The sequence below is a fragment of the Mustela nigripes genome, chromosome 4, assembly GCF_022355385.1.
Source record: "Mustela nigripes isolate SB6536 chromosome 4, MUSNIG.SB6536, whole genome shotgun sequence".
Lineage (NCBI taxonomy): Eukaryota > Metazoa > Chordata > Mammalia > Carnivora > Mustelidae > Mustela > Mustela nigripes.
The window spans coordinates 175,742,953-175,760,282 of record NC_081560.1 but is presented as its reverse complement, the minus strand read 5'-3'; the positions used below and the strand labels follow the sequence as shown (position 1 = coordinate 175,760,282).

The 17,330-nt window shown below is 37.9% G+C and overlaps 1 protein-coding gene across 1 annotated transcript in view; it reads right to left on the bottom strand.

Moving 5' to 3' along the window:
- Window positions 1-17,127, bottom strand: part of NHLRC2 (NHL repeat containing 2) — a 61,260-nt gene extending 44,133 nt beyond the window's left edge. The window contains exons 1-2 of the mRNA XM_059398642.1: window positions 16,711-17,127; window positions 13,713-13,865 (exon numbers count right to left, since the gene is read on the bottom strand). Of these exons, the coding sequence (XP_059254625.1) occupies window positions 13,713-13,865; window positions 16,711-16,888 (331 nt within the window). The 5' untranslated portion in view covers window positions 16,889-17,127. The remainder of the gene's footprint in view (window positions 1-13,712; window positions 13,866-16,710) is intronic.
- Between the last annotated feature and the right edge of the window lie 203 nt (window positions 17,128-17,330).

Sequence of the window (17,330 nt, the reverse complement as noted above, 5' to 3'; positions counted from 1 at the left end):
CAAACATTTTAATGCAAAAAGCATTCACAACAAAGATAAAACAGTAACAGGATAAAAAAGTAATGAATATCCATGTACCAAATAATAAAAGCAGCAATCTAATAAAACAGAAACATGCCACTCTCAGTGTGAACCAGTTCAAGCAGATATCAGTGAGGTAGATCTTATTGATACATATCAAATTATACTGTGATAATATACTTCCTTCTGAAATATACCCAGAGTATTGGTAAATACTGATCACATAAAGAAAGCATTATGAAGAATACACTCTAACCACATTATAATAAAACTGCATATTAATAACAAAAAACAAAAGTAGCCTCCATGCCCAGTTTGGAGCCCAATGGGGGGCTTAAACTCACAACCAACCCTGAGATCAACACCTGAGCTGAAATCACCAGTCAGACACTCAACCTACTGAGATACACGGGCACACAAAATGCCTTTTGTTTAGGAGAAACACATTATTTCTGTGTATTTCTCCTTTATTCTCACATTATGACCACACTCACAACACTTTTGACACCAGAAATATGAGTTTTTCCCCCATTAGGCAATTGCCTGTAACACTGAATGGGTGTCCCATGATTCCATTCTGATACTAACCACGGTCAGTGCAGACACCACAGGTTAAGGGCTCAATCCTATAAGACAGATGGCCCTGCCACTTTAGATGTCAATCACAAGTAATAGGTTCCCAAATTATCCTCAACTTCTGCTGGACTTGTCTACAAATGAGAGATTTGACTTTCCCCTTGGATTCAATTATTTGCTAGAACAGCTCACAAAACTCAAGGCAACAGTTATGTTTATCAGTTTATTATAAAAAGATACGATAAAGGACACAGATACACAGGACAAGTTGTGGGAGTGGGGGTGGAGCTTCCATTCTCTCACCAAGGCCTTCACTTTCCTACCACCTTCATGTATTTACCAACTTGGAGGCTCTCTGAACTCTGTACCTCTGGAATTTTTACGGAGGCTTTATCACATAAGCATTATAGAACATTAGCTCCATTTCCAGCCCCTTTCTCCTCTGGAAAAGGGGGTATAGGGTTCAAAATCCCTCACTTCTAATCATGGCTTACCCACCAAAGATCACCTCAGAATAAAACACACTGTTAATCTTCCAGGAAATTCCAAGGGATTCAGGAACTCTGTCAAGAACTGGGGGGCGTGGGGAGGTGTCAAAAACCAAATATTAAAACAAATGATGCCCTAGTGCTCTTATCACTTGGGAAGTCACAGGAGTTTCAGGACGTATGTGCCAAGAACCCAGGACAGAGACCAATATATATATTTTCTATTATCTTAATACCTCTCCACTTAAAAATTTTAAAACTCTCTATCAGCTCGACAGAAAGGTGAAACAAAAGTTGAAATTACAGAATTTCTAAAAAATGATAATGAACATACTATATAATTTATGACAGAAGAAAATTCATAGTCTTCAATTCAGAGCCTTAAACATTTATATAAAAAATTAAAATAGATGATTAAATATCCTGCTATAAAAATCTAGGAAAACACATGAAAGACCTCAAATAGCCAAAGAAATCTTGAAAAAGAAAAACAGGGGTGCCTGGGTGGGTCAGTTGGCTAAGCATTTGCCTTCAGCTCAGGTCAGGATCCTGGGGTTCTGGGATCGAGCCCCACATCAGGCTCCCTGCTCAGTGGGAAGCCTGCTTCTCCATCTCTCTCTGCCTGTTGCTCTGCCTACTTGTGCTCTCCCCCTCTCTCTCTATCAAATAACTAAAGAAAATCTTAAAGCAAAACTGGAGGTCTCCTAATTCCAGACTTCAAGTTATACTACAAAGTGGTAGCAATTAAAACTGTATGGTACTGGCATAAAAATAGACACAATGATCAATGGAATAGAAAACCCAGAAATAAACCCGTAATTACATGGTCAATTAATCTTTGACAAAGGAGGAATGAATAAATAATGAGAAAGGGACAGTGTCTTTTTCAAATGGTGTTGGGAAAACTGGACAGCTACATGCAAAAGAATGAAAGTGGACCAATTTTTTACCATACACAAAAATAAACTCAAAATGGATTAAAGCTCTGAAACCATAAAAATCGTTGACAAGAATGCAGTGATTTCTCTAACAACAGCCAAAGCAATATTTTTCTAGATATGTCTCCTGAAGCAAGAGAAGTAAAAGCAAAAAATATATTATTGGGTCGAAATCAAAATAAAATGTTTCTGCACAGCAAAGAAAATCAACAAAACTAAAAGGCAATCTACTGAATGGGAGAGGTATTTGCAAATGACACATCCAATAAAGGGTTAGTATCCAAAATATATAAAGAGCAGATACAACTCAACACCCAAGAAACAAATAACCCAATTTAAAAATGGGCAAAAGACATGAATATTTTTCCAAAGACGACATCCAGACGGCTAAAAGACACATGAAAAGATACTCAACATTACTCATCAGCAGCAAAAATGCAAATCAGAACCACAATGAGGTATCACCTCACACGTACCAGAATGGCTAAAATCAGAAACACGGGAAACAAACGTTGGTGAGGATGTGGAGAAAAAGGAACCCTCTTGCACTGTTGGTCGGAACACAAACTGATGCAGCCACTGTGAAAAACAGTATGGAGTTTCCTCAAAAAATTAAAAATAGAACTATCCTACAATCCAGTAATCACAGAAATGGGTATTTACCCCCAAAATACAAAAACACTAACTCAAAAAGATACACGCACTCCTGTATTTATTGCAACATTATTTATAACAGCCAAACTATGGAAGCAGCCCAAGTGTCCACCTAGAAATGAACAGATAAACATGTGTACACACACACACACACACAGGAATATTATTCAGCCATAAAAAAGAATGAAATCTTAACATTTGTAACAACATGGATAGTTAGTATAATGTTGAGTGAAATAAGTCAGTCAGAGAAAGACAAATACCATATAATTTCACTCATTTGTGGAATTTAAGAAACAAATGAGCAAAATAAAAAAGAGAAAGAGACAAGCCAAGAAACAAACTCTTAGCTGTAGAGAACAAACTGATGGTTACCAGAAGGGAGGAAGTGGGGTGATGGATGAAATAGGCGATGGGGATTAAGACTATACTTGTCATGATGAGCACTATGTGCTCAGAGAATAGAATTGCTGAGACACTATATTGTACGCCTGAAACTAATGTAACACTGTATCTTAACTATACTGCAATTAATATTTAAAAACATGTTGTTTGGGTTTCAGGAGGGTTTCTATTTTTATTCCAGTGGTTACCTTTGTAATAATACCTTTTATCATTTTATAAAAGTATTAATCCCCATTTTTCATAACCTTTCATTATCTGGTCAATAATTTTTTCTAATTAATTAACTAGTTAATTAATTAGAAAATTAATTAACTAGTTAATTAATTAGAAGAGAAAGAGAGAGAGAGAGCAAGCATGCAGGGGGAGGAACAGAAGGAGAGAGAGAGAATCTCAAGCGGACTCCGCACTGAGTGTGGAGGCTGATGCAAGGCCTGGTCCCACCACTCTAAGATCCAGACCTGAGCAGAAACCAAGAGTCAGACACTCAACTGACAGAGACATCCAGGCGCCCCGGTCAATCATTTTTAAATGGCATCCTTTAATTCCCACCTATTACCTATACAATAATCAATAGTTTTCTGCTTTCCATTCTCTCCTTTTTTCCCTTTCTTTTTACTTGTATTCTATCTCTATATGATTTTACATTATTCTTCTACTCACAGGTGACAGAGTTATATTTTGTCAATTTAGCTAAAGTGATACTGTTTTCCAGTATTCTATTCTCTGCCTAGTTCTTATCCTTTAGTGAAAGAGATACTCCACGAGCCAACTGGAAGGCGCAGAGGCAGCAGCAGCCACATTCTCTTTTGCCTGGAAGACCGGTGCAGCGACCATGCGCTGCTGCATTTCATACTCTGCAGCTTATCTGCCGCCTCACCTTGCTGGCCGGCTGGTTGTGGAATAGCAGCTAAGCCCCCCACAGCTGAACCACAGCTCCTGCCAGACCTCCTCCCTCAGCTTCTCCAACTCCTAGGTCATATGAGTGTGTAACTCCACAACAAGGGACAACTTACTCTGTTGGTCACCTCACTACTTAGCTTGGAAGTCTGCATGGGTCCCAGTTCATGCCTGCAGGTGGCAGCTGCTTCTGCTCTCCTTTATTTCAACTCCCTCTTTCCTTTTCAACTGCCTGACCAGCTGACTTCAAGTTGAGGCACCAGAAACACAAGAAACAGTCATATGCAGACTAGATAAGCAGCTCCTGCAACTATATAATGTCAAGAGCCCATAATCCTTTATTATTTCTCATCATGGATATACATATGAAATCTTCAGCCATCCATCTCTCAAGTGGATTCACCAGAAAGTAGATTCACAGGTGCATCTATTCACAGGTGATTCTGAGTTCTTGAACATTCAAAACTAGTTTTCTATAAGTCTGATTGAATCTTGAAAGATAGCTGGTTAGCTATAACATCCTGGTTTATAGTTTCTCTATATAAGATTCTTTAAAATGTACTATTGCTTTGCTTTGTATGTTATGTATGTAAAGTCTGTCCTGTCCAATTTACATGCTTCTGAAAGTCATCATTTTTCTTGGAGGTCCTGAAATTTCCTTTTTTTTTTTTTTTTTTTTTAAGATTTTTATTTATTTGACAGGGAGAGAGGTCACAAGTGGGCAGAGAAGCAGGCAGAGAGAGGGGAGGAAGCAGGTTCCCTGCTGAGCAAAGACCCCGATGTGGGGTTTGATCCCAGGACCCCGAGATCATGACCTGAGCTGAAGGCAGAGGCTTAACCCACTGAACCACCCAGGTGCCCTAGGTCCTGTAATTTCTTGAACATCTCTAAAGTATAATAGTTTAAAATAGGATACTTCTTGGGCTGTTATTCTGTGTCAGTTTTCCCTGGTATCTGGTAGTACCTTTCAATATGCAGATTCAAGGTTTCTTTTATTTTCATAGCATTTTTTGGATTCTAATTTTACATTATTAGTTTCAGTCAGTTGTTTTGATTTTTGTCTTCAGTCTTTCAGCAGTCTTATGTTTGATCTATTCTGCCTTTCTGTTCAATCATTTCCTGTTTCTACTTTTTTTTCTAGCCAATTTTCCTTCTCTAAGTTGGTTTACCTCCTGCTTTACTTCAATGCCCCTTATTCATTTTATATGACTTTATTGCCCCTTAGGCACCTTATAATTTAGTCTTCATTTCTAACATAATTCTGATCTTTTCTTACTCCTTTTCTGAATTCAAGCACCACTTATTTCTTACACCTTTGGGTGTGGGGGGGCATTTCCATTCTTAGTTTTTGAATTTCTGAATCAAGATCCTTTTCCAGTATTCTAAATGCTGTTTGAGGATAGACTGATTGATCTATCTATAATTCAGTTTATGGGTTGTGTTACAGTTTTTATCATTTTTTGGATCACTTTTTTAAAAGATTTCATTTATTTTACAGAGAGAGACACAGCGAGAGAGGGAACACAAGCAGAGGGAGTGGGAGAGGCAGGCCTCCCGCTGAGCGGGGAGCCTGATGTGGGGCTTGATCCCAGGACGCTGGGATCATGACCTGAGCCGAAGGCAGCCGCCAGCCAACTGAGCCACCAGCCACCCCCGATCATTTTTAAGCAAGAATGTTCATCAGCATTTCAACTCTGAACCACATTTTCAGCTTTTTATAGTTTTATATGGATGTGATCTGCTTTTTAATATTCTCCATTTTGTGGACAGGGCTCCTAGGTTGAGGGTGTGCTTTTCCAACAGTTCCCTTTCCCTATGTAGCTTCATTTTTGGGTAGCATCGTTAGAAGGAGGGATTGATGTGTACTTTCTTTCTTTTTTCTTTTTTTTTTCCTGCAAGATCCTTAACTTTTCCCTCTTATTTAAAAAAAATTTTTTTTAAGTAAACTATCTTCAAGGGAAACTACACCTCTGTATCCAATTCACTCTAAGAATTGCAATGCTTCTCTCAAGCTTCTGTTATTAGTCCCACACTCCTCCTTCAAGAGCTAGTGTTATGATCTAAAACTATGTTCAATATTTTACATCTAATTTTGGAGTTTCTCTTTCTACTGGTTAAGGGGTCACTCTGTGCCTTGCCCAAGAGCTGTGATCCACTCTCCTTTTTTTCATGGAGTCGTTTAGCCTCTCCCATTCCTGTTCTGGTACCTCAGGCTTGCAGGAAGAGGACCTTTAATGGAATTTAGTTTATTTCTCAATACAGGTAATTGAAGGCCATGATATTCTGTCTTTTACTACTGCTGAATGAATGATCAAGTGTGGTTTTAGTTACTCTTTTTGATTTTGTATTTGAGGAAGATGAAAAGATAAATGAGGAGATTCAAAACCCGGTGGCCTTCCTTCTCCTCCAAACCCAGAAGTAGGAGAGAGAGATTCCTGTTTTTAACATCCGTTATACTGAGATATAATTTCCTTAAAGTAAATTTTGTCCCTCAATACTTTGTTAACTGATTAAATAAATATAACTAAACCCTAAAACCAGCCTCTTACTTAACGGAGAAAAATGAGCAATATTTCCAATAAGATAAAGACAAGGCAAAGGTGCCCACTGTCTCTACTACTACTGAAAAATGAATTGGGAGGGGGTTTTTAGCTAACAAAATTAGATAAGAGAAATCAATTATAGAAATAAGATTTGGAAAATTTCTTTGAAGATAATATAGCATGTTAGGGAAACCACAGAGAAACAATTATAAAACCAAACCAAGTAATAAAAGATTCGGGAAGCAGAACATAAAATTAATAGATAAAAAGCAATAGCCTTTATATACCTATACAACAACCAGTTAGAGTATTTAAGGCTAGGTGAAACCCCACTTACAATAAATAGCCACAAATAAATGAAAACACTTCTAACCACATTCTAAAATGCAATTTAAAACTACAGCAAGGAGTACCTGTCTGGCTCTGTCAGAAGAGCATGCAACGCGTGGTGTCAGGACAAGTTTGAGTCCCATGCTGGATGCAGCGTTTACTTAAAAAATAAATAAAACTACACCAAGATACCACTCACCTATTAAATCAGTCCAAATTAAAAAGCATGTCAATACATTTTACTGGGGCAGCAGTGGGGAAAGAAGCATCTTACCTTCTCTTAGCAGAAATGCAAACTAGTACAAGTCTCCTGGTGCTGAATATAGCAATACCCAACAAAACTATGCTGTATGTATTTAACTTTGACCCAGAAATCCCCCTTCTAAGAACTTACCCTTAAGATATGACACCAGCAATATAAAAACATATTCACGAAGTTATTCACTGTTTGTAACTGTTAAATACTGAAAACAAACTAAGGGCTGATACAAAGGAAAGGACAATGACTGAATTATTTATTATTATAAATTACAACACACACACACACAATGGGGTGCTATGTACTATTAAAAATAATCAGGAAGTTCTCTATATGGAGTGGCTACCAGGATACACTGATACATTAAAAAAAGCAAAATTCACAGAAACAGAGTAGGTCACCATTAGTATTTTTCTAAGAAAGAAAATAGAAAGAATGGAAGAATGGGATGGAAAGAATAAGAAACAGGCAGAAGACATGGGTAGATGGAACTATACTGTCTACACAGTTCTGACTTTCAGGACCCTGTTTAAATTTTATATCCTCAAAAACAAAATCCACTAAAAATACAAACAAATGAATCTAACTGTACTTCAAATGAATAACATAACCTCATGGGGAGTGGGAAAGACTAAGTTAGTTTTGAATTAGTTGAGAAAGACTAGAAGCAAAGACCCCCAACAGCAATGAGCACAAGCAGCACAGACCTTGATTTCTCAAAACCATTCCCAATATTCAATACTAAAAGGAATCAGAGCTCCCTGGAGAAATGGCTGATTCAGAGAAGGGGCTGGGAAAGTACAAGAGGAACCTTTAAATACTCAAAGAATGGTAAGGGCATGTCAAAATGACACAGGTGATAGCCTGACGAGGATTCCTTTCGTCAAACAGGGAAAATATGAACATCTGAATACTGATGGTGATGATTATAACCCAATGAATTAAATAAGAATTCAAGAGTCAAATCTTTATATATATGTTTAACATGCATACGCACAATATATATATACAGCAAAACACACGTTACATCAACATACACATACATACACTCCTTCCGATAAACATTACCTAACAGTTCTTCAAGAAGTGAAGATTAGGGGGAGATGGGAATCCTGAGAAGGTGCTAACCAGGGGAAGAGAATAAGGAAGGAGATTCATGGAGCGAAAACAACACACATAAAACACAGTGCATGAAAGACAGAAGAGATTAAAGACGGTAAGTGACTAAACGCAGAGAACAAAGGGAAGCAGGGGACAAAATAAGAAAAAAAAAAAAAAACCCTATAGGTAGGATCAAAATTGTAAGTCATTTAAAGGATGTTGTAGATGTTATCCTTAAGAGCATGGAAGTCATATGGAGAATGAAGTGCAAATCTCAAAGATAATTTACACTAAATCCATGACCTTCCCTTCCAAAACTGTCCTTTCTATAGTGTGTCCTTTCTCTGAATGGCACCAGCATCTGTCCAATTACACAAGCCAAAAACCTACCTAGGACATCTCTGTAATAACCCAAGAGCCCTCTCTCATCATCCATATTTAACCCATAACCAAATGCTATTAGTTTTATTCCTCTAGAACTAGTTTCAAGCTATTATCAGGTCCCAGAGGGAGCACAACAACCTTGTCATATAGATCTCTTACATCCGCTCTTGAACACTAATTAGTTACCCATCCAGGAGTGCGACTAATCTTTAAACAAACACAAATCTCATCATATCACCCTCTTCCATTCCACCCTCTTTCATTGTCCTTTGTATAAAAACCAAATCTCATCTCCCCAGTACATTTACCACTCCTTCTTCCCTCCCCTCAGGGTGCTACGGCAGCCCGGCCTTCTCCGGTTCATCCAGAATATCATTATTCCTCTTGCTTGATGCCTTAACACACAATGCTCCTTCGGCCTGCTATGTTCTTCACCCTCTTTCACCCGGTAAAGCCACATTTCTCATCTAGATCTCAAGCTCAATTTTTACTCTTAGGCTTTAAATTCCTCCAGATTAAACTCCATTATTTGTTTCATAGCACCCTATAATTTTCCTTAGCACTAATCAGAAATTATAAAGCTATTGGTGAGTATTTGATTATAAGTCTTGCCCCTGTTAACAAGACTATAATTCCTATTAATTATTTAGGTATCGTGCATGTTTCATTATTCACTAGCACAGTGCTTAGTACACAGTAGGAAACAAAACAATGACTAGATGGGACATGAACAGTGAAGAAATTTATGTATTTATACAATATATAAACTATACTATATTGTCTAAATACACTATATTAATCTATAAGGACAACTAAGTAACGATGCCTCACATTTTTTCAGTGTCAATAATCTTAAAGTAAACAGATTAAAAAAATACTTTGCTTTTTCTGTTAATCATACACAATAAAAAAATAGAATGTGAAAGATCCTTCCCTTTATGAATCTTCTGCCAGCACAGGGATCAAAACTACTCCATATGGAAGGGAAGGAGGGAGAGGGAAATGGAGGAGGGAAACTGGGAGGGAAGTGGGAAGGAGAAGCCAGATAAAAAGAATAACCACTTCTAAAATATTAGTAATAAAATAATAACTTCAAAAAATCATTTTAAAAACTTCAAAGGTCTTATTTTTCAGAGATACAAATATACAGAATTGTACTAGATTATAATTGTATATAGCAGTATATATCACATTATATTTATATAATATATAGTAGAAAGCACAGTTAAATCACAAACACTGTAATAACCTAGGTAAATGCAAGGACTGAAAAACAGTTGAGGAGTTTTACATGCTAGGAAATTGTAAATGGAGACATTCTGAGATCTAAACAACAAGGATGACACTTCCCTAGACTAGAAAAGATAAGGGTATTCCAAGCGGAGAGAACACTGTCAGGGCCTTGAAGCAAGAGCAGTGACACTGAGGAACTAAAGGCAAGCCAGGGAGGCTAGAATGCCGTGAGGAAGAGGAGTAGGGTGTGGACAGGTAGGATTTTAGGTTTCGTACTAAAAGCAATAGAAACATGAAAAGACCAAAATCACTGAACACTAAAACACAGAGCTGAAACAAATTTGAATTTTTTAAAAAGTTTTTTTAATAATTTCAAAAACGGACGTTGCCCTGTGTCTCTCCTGACATACCCTCAAAGTGCCACAAACTGACCAGTATTTTCATCATACTTCATCTATATAAAACAGAATATAAGGACTGCTACAGAGAGAAAATGGTATTCTTTTGAAGGCCTGCTTACAAGGGTGGCCCTTGCCAGGATTCCCAGAACGGTAAGGATGGCTTGCTAGGCCTAAACTGGTGTACGAATAATATGGTTTATGCTGAACACCTGCTTTCTTTCTGGGACTCTAGAATTTTCCTGCAGAAAATTCCTCCAGAAGCTGCCTATTTTGGCCAGCCCCCAGGAAAAACCTTGGTTGCTGAGTCTCTAATGAGAGTCGCTGGTAACATCTCAAATGCGCTGTAACAACTCTTCTCTGGCTATTAAGTTGTCTGGTATGACTCTACTAAGGGAATAGGAAGCCTGTGTTTTGTCTCCTCTGGATTTAGCCTCATTCAGGCACCTCTTCCCTTCGCTGCTTTCACGGTGTATCCTTTAGCTGTAACAAATTACAGCTAAGAGTCCTCCTAAAGAATTATGGAACTTGGGGATGGTACTGGGAAACCTGACACACCATCAAATTATATATGGAGTCACTGGAAGGTTTAGTTTCATTATAAAATTAGAACTCATTCTTCTAATCTTTAATAAAGTTAAAACAGAAAATTAGCATCTACTACATAGTGAGAATACCAGCATTTACCCAGTAGTAATCCTAGCATTTAGGTTAAGTCTGATTTAATTATGCATTAACATATACCTAGCAGTCACATTTTAAAATATGTCAAGTGTTCCTAATAGATTTTTTTATGAAATAAGAATACTTTTCCTTAATAGCCATTGTGCTACATTTGTGTATTATATAATAACATTATCATTAATGCATCCAGCATAAAAAGGCAGTTTTATATATTCTCAAGTACAAAGAGGAAAATAAAACCTCAAAATGTGAGTTACCTATCAGTTAATGTAAACATGTGCTAAATCATTATGAATCAATAACAAGCTTAGGGCACGGCTACATTTAAGAATTTCTTAAAGATCAAAAGGCATTTATAATGTCTCATGCTATCATGAAAATGATACCGGTCACCGTTACAAACTTAATTTTAAAAGCTATTTTACAGAGGAAGGAGACTGGGTATTAATTTGGACCCTTTTCAGGCTGTTTTTGATTAATAAGCACTTCCTCAGTTGGCTGAGCATTTCTGGCTTACTGATGAAATGAGCTGAATATTCCATGGAATTTAAAATAGGCTGCTGAATGTCACTTCAAATACTATTAGCATTGCTGCAAATATGTTCAGAAACATAGCAGATAGTGATGAGACAAGACACATTCGCTGTAAGAAAGCAAATTAATTTAGTGACAGCTTATTGAGCTTTCATATGAAAATCTCTGGGTATACCTGTTTTTGTGAATATGAATTGAATGTAGATTTTGAACAATAAAAAATATTTTGAAGTTACCAGCATTTTCATAAAGTAGCATATTACTGAAGTAATGTTTCTTTGAAATTACAGTGTTGGGATCACTTCAAGTATCTTACTTCTCAGAAGTGCATTTGCATGTAGAAATAGTTTTTGTGTCACAATGTGCTATAAAAATGATGCTCCAGTAAATGGATAAAGAGATTACAAAGACCCATTCCAATAAATTCTTGAATTTGCTTCAGGTGTGCGGTAATTAAGTTAACCACATACAGTCTTTTACGGGTTATCCAAGTATGGAAACAGTTAATTCTGGAATTCTTAACCCAGTCTTTCATCCTCCTATTAAACAAACAAACAGGGATGCCTGCGTGGCTCAGTCAGTTAAGTGTCTGCCTTTGACTCAAGTCAGAATCCTAGGGTCCTGGGATTGAGCCCCGCATCACATGGCTCCCTGCTCAGCGGGGAGCCTGTTTTCCCTCTGCCTGCCACCCCCCCACCCACTCCTGCGCGTGCACGCTCGCTCGCGCTTGCTCTCATTCTCAATCTCTCTCTCTGGCAAGTAAGATAATAAATCTTTTTTAAAAATAATACATCAAAAACAACTTTAAATATCTCTGTACCTTCAGTGGAAGAGAAAGGCTAAGCTATTAAGAATGTTAATTCTTAATAATGAAACTTTTCACAGCTGGTCTGAACCTAAGGCACCTTCCTCTCATCTTCCCCAGAAGTCTCTACAATCGGCCACACTGAACTACTGACCTCTCCCCAAACAGCCCACTCTTCCATGCCTGCCTACTTATCTGTCACTTCCTCAGCCAGCTTTGTCCAGCTCCCTTTTCATTTTCAGCTGTAGTCCTGCTTACTTCTCAAGTTCAAGCTTAACTGTCTGCTCCTCTGTGAAATCTTTTCCAATGCTTCTAAGCAAAGTGAATTACTCTTTTCCACAGGTTCCATGATGCTTTTTATTCAACTCTGTTACATATCTCCTCAGCAGCTAGCAGAGTACTCTGCATATATCACATATTCAAAAAATACACTCACTTGCATGAGCTTGACCAAAACACAGAGGGATCCAAAACTAGCAGCTAATAAGATACTTTTACTTCTTAAATAAATACAGATTAAACTTTTGAAAACATGAGTTAGCTACCAGTAATACCAAAGACCTTTATAAAGCTCACTGAATGGCAATTTTAAGATAAAATATATTATAATTTATAAGCATCTGAGGTTTCACTTGCACCGAAGAGCATTCCTTTTTAATATTCACTCTTTTTTAAAACCAAGTTATCTTTCAATTCTGTAATATATTCTCATTTTTACTCTAAGATCAGTGATCCTCTACCCCTTTTATCACTCCAATTGTGTTAATTTAAGCCTAATCAAACCTTTAATTAGTTGCATTAACCTCATATGCTCTTTTTTAGAAGAAAGTAAACAAGAGGAAAGAGATCTGAAAAAATTTCAAAGTTCTAAAGCAAATACTAAGTATAATCTCTCACATCTTCAGAATTTGTAATACCATAAAAGAGGATTTCCTAGTGTGCTTTGGAAAACATTAACCTTTATAAATCATTTTTTAATAAAGCAAGGTCAAAGAAAAAGTATCTGCTATAATATTTGGCATTCCACTGTAGTTCATGTCATCTGAAATTAAAGGAAGTCTAATCACATTTCCTAATAAGAACTTTAAACCTTTATATCTTAGTGAGAAGAGTGTAAGATTAGAGTCACAAGTTTTATTTTCTCATAGGACAAATTTAGGTAAGTCTAAATATACATAATGAACTTTTAAAAAATACTTGATCATAAAAAATAAATCATGTCCTTAACCTCAGAGGAAAAAAAAATATACTAAATCCTGGTTCCTTAGGAAGGCAAACCATTATCACTAAGCTTAACTCTTCATGAGAAGGTACAGGGAGTCCTTAAATCATAGATTAGAAATTACTTTTAGAATCACTGAAGTCTTGCCAAATGTTCATTCTCCTATGAGCAAATGAGTCAGCTACTCGTCCAGTGCCTATGCCTGGACAGTCTGCTAGAAACCAATTAAAGGGCAGATACCTTTATCGGAGTATGTGTGTTCTAATGCATGAAGATCAGGCAATAGGTGAATGCAGTTTATGCAGCAGTAGGTGAAGAAGTCCAGGATGACTACTTTTCCACACAGATCCTTGTAGACAGAAATGGGTTCTGCGGTGTTCAGCCATTCTAATCCTGAAATTTACACAAAACAGACTATCATGATTAAAGGAAAAGGCAGAGATAACTTATCTAAAACTTTCCATTAAAACATAAACCATTACTATTTCTAAGGAAGGGCTGAGTGGGTGGGGTAGATGGTAAAGATTCTATAATGGGGCAGTATGCAAATATAGTCAGAAAAAACTACTAAATTCTTTCAGAAATAGTACACTAGTCTGTGTGTGAAAGAAAGCAAAATCAACACACCTAGGTAAAAAGCGAGAGTAAACAGCAAATATTAAGAGGACCTAAGTACACAATCAGGTTCAAATGAGCTTTTGAGAATGAGGCTATTTTAAAAGCAAAACAGGACTAAACTCAAAAAGGAGTAAAGTGGTAAAATATAAACATACGAAATGCCTACGCCAATTTCATAAGAACTAAAGTGCTCTGGATTTGAATGAAACCTTAAATACAAAATATTTTAAATGCAAAGTTAAGCAAAATACACTATTACAGATTTCATGGAAGCAACATTAATACTGATGAAGAACATGTTTCCTTCCCTCCAAAGAAAGGTAGAATCTCATTAATCTGTATTTTGATAAGTCAGAATTTATAATTACTTGAGCATGACTTACAACTTTAACTATGGACTGTAAAGATTTTGTTAAAGATTAAAAGTACAGCATCTCTACTTAACCAAGTTAGAAAAACAAAGATAATGAGCTCATTGTTTCTAAGTAAATACAGCCACTAACACTATTAATTACATCTCGAAAGGTATTCAGAAATATTTTATAGAAACTGAAAAACAAAACTGGGTGGAATTAAGTGAATAACAGCAGCTAATGACTAATAACAGTAACTGGAATTACTCAATTAAAACAAAATTCTAATAAATAAATAAATAACCTGCAAATCAAACTAGTCTTTTGCCTTAACTAGTCCAACCTAGTGAAGTTTTACGGCAGAGTAAGCTCTTAATTATGCATTTTAATAAAGTGTTAATTGTATACCAGATCACGTAATCATATAAAACTTCAAACTTATGTATGTTTCACATCTTAACTGCAAAACATTTATGAATCGGTCTTTTAAATTTATTTTCTGTAAATACTCAAGGAGTGACTTGGATTGCAGAGTAAAGAAAGTATTATTACATGTCAGTTATTGTGCTTACCAGGCTTAATAATAATAAATTTTACAATAACTACAATGAATGTAATTTTTTAAAAACTTAACATCCATTGAGCTATCCTAAAAACCAAGAACTTTAGATATACTACCTCTAATCCACATTATTCGCCTTGCTCTTTTTTACGAGGGAGTAAAGTGAGTAGCTTGCTCAGAATCATGCAACTAACAAATGAAATAACTAGGATTTAATCCCAAATCTGTCTGAATCCATCCACTACACCAGTTTCCCATAAACACATCTCTTTTAAGAAATGAACAAAGCATACTGTTTCTGAGATATTTGTTTATGACTTCTTGGTTACAGCTTAAAGAAACCAAGAAAAAGTTACCTAGTATTCTGAGCTCAATAATCAGACCCTTAAGAAAATTTGACTAGGTCACATATGAAGCCTGAATATTTTGTTGTATTATTTATGAGTCATTAAGGTCAAATCTCATAATACATATATACATAGTAATACATAATACAGTGGGTGTAATAAAATATACCCACTGTAAATATAAACAGGACTAGAAAATAAAAACACTGGCCCAAAACCTAACCGGAAGCCTCTCTGTTTATAACACTATACTATGTAACTAACTTCTTACAAAGTTTTTTAAAAACATGCACATATGTATATACTCTGTTAAAGTTCTTTTGATGGGAGAAGCAGTCATGAACCTAATTCTTTCATAATAACTCCACAATATTTCAAATTCAGGATAGGATTAGTAATGGAAAAAAATAAGCATTTTTGAAGGTGGGAGCAAAAGGCTTGGAAAGACACATAAGACTCTATTTTCAAAGGCAAGGTTCTGGTGTATCTCCCATGAGATACCGAACCCTGCCACAGCCAACCAATTAACTATACATGTGGTTTCAGTGTCACGCCAGGAGACATGCCAACACCAACAAAACAATGCCAGTCTCAACCAAAGAAGGGAAAGTACGGTTTCATTTATCAATGCAAGATGTTCTTCCCATATAGCACTACAGGGAGTATCCGTTCGCTGGGGTTCTAAACCCTCACAGAGCTGGGGTTCAAACCCTGGAGACAGGCCGTAATTGATGCAGATTTTTAAAAAAATTACAAATTTCAAGACTTTGACCAGCGCAGTGTGGTACAGCTAAGACACCTGCCAGTCTGGGGTCTGCATCATCCGGCGGCGGCGGTTATTAGTTGCGAAGCCTTGAGGAAATTACTTAGCCGACTTGTGGCTCAGTTCCCTCAACTATAAAAGAGGTCTTGAAGAGGTCTCAACGAGTTCTAGAGAGGAGTAACTAAAACAGTCCCCCGATGTGTTTGCAATTGCGTGTGGTACAGAAGTGATCAGTAATCGCCAGCATTACGCGCAGAGGATGACAGTGACGATGCTGGGCAGCCAGACTGAAAGAAGAGGGTGGCATGGACGTTTCAATCCTTGCCAACCGGGGCCACTAAACATTCATGGAATGTCTACTGAGTTAACACAAGGCCCCAGCAGGGACTCGGATCCAGAGGCGAATGTGCACGTTCCCCGCGCTCCAGAAAACCACCTTTTCCCGCCGCCTGGGGACCCGGGGAAGCCGCAGAGCTGGCGATCCGCCCGGGCGCGGTTGCACAACCCCGCCTCGCCCCCCGCTTCAGGGGAGGGCTCGGTCCCCGAGGAAGGGGAGGTTCCGGGAAGGGTCCCCACCCCGAAGCCTGTCCCTCACCTTCCGGAAACTCGGGCACTGACAAGTCCTGCTCCCGGCCGTCCACCTTCTGCAGATACTGGTAGACCAGACTGTCCTTCTCCTCCTGGGTGACGGCGTCGAGCAGGGCGTACTCCAGCGGGGTCTGCGCCGGGAGCAGGCCCGCGAGGCTGCAGCCCCGGGCTCCGGGGGCCGCCATGTTCTCTCCGGACAGTTCAGAGGCGGCCGCCGGGCCCGCGGGAGGGTCTCCAGTAGGGAGAGAGGAAGCGATTACTGTCCTTTGGTTTCAAAACAGCACATTCACCTCACTCGCCACCGGCCCCCGCTCCACGTAAACAACACCTTTTTCTTTTGTAATCATGCATTCCAATGCTAAGGCTCAAACTGTCGGAATTCCCGGGCCCGTAATTTAGCCACCGGCCCAAACCACCCCGCCCCTTCCAGAGCATCCCGCCACAACCGAGCCTGGACATTCGGAGCGCCAGATTCAGCATGGGGAAAGTCTCTGGGTCCGCGTTCCTGGAGCTCTGAGAACCATTCCCCCCACACTTCACTTTGGAAATTAGCAGGTTTTAGAACAAAAATAAGATAAAATAATATAAATCAGTAGGACCTAAAAGGACACAAACTTTTTCAAAATC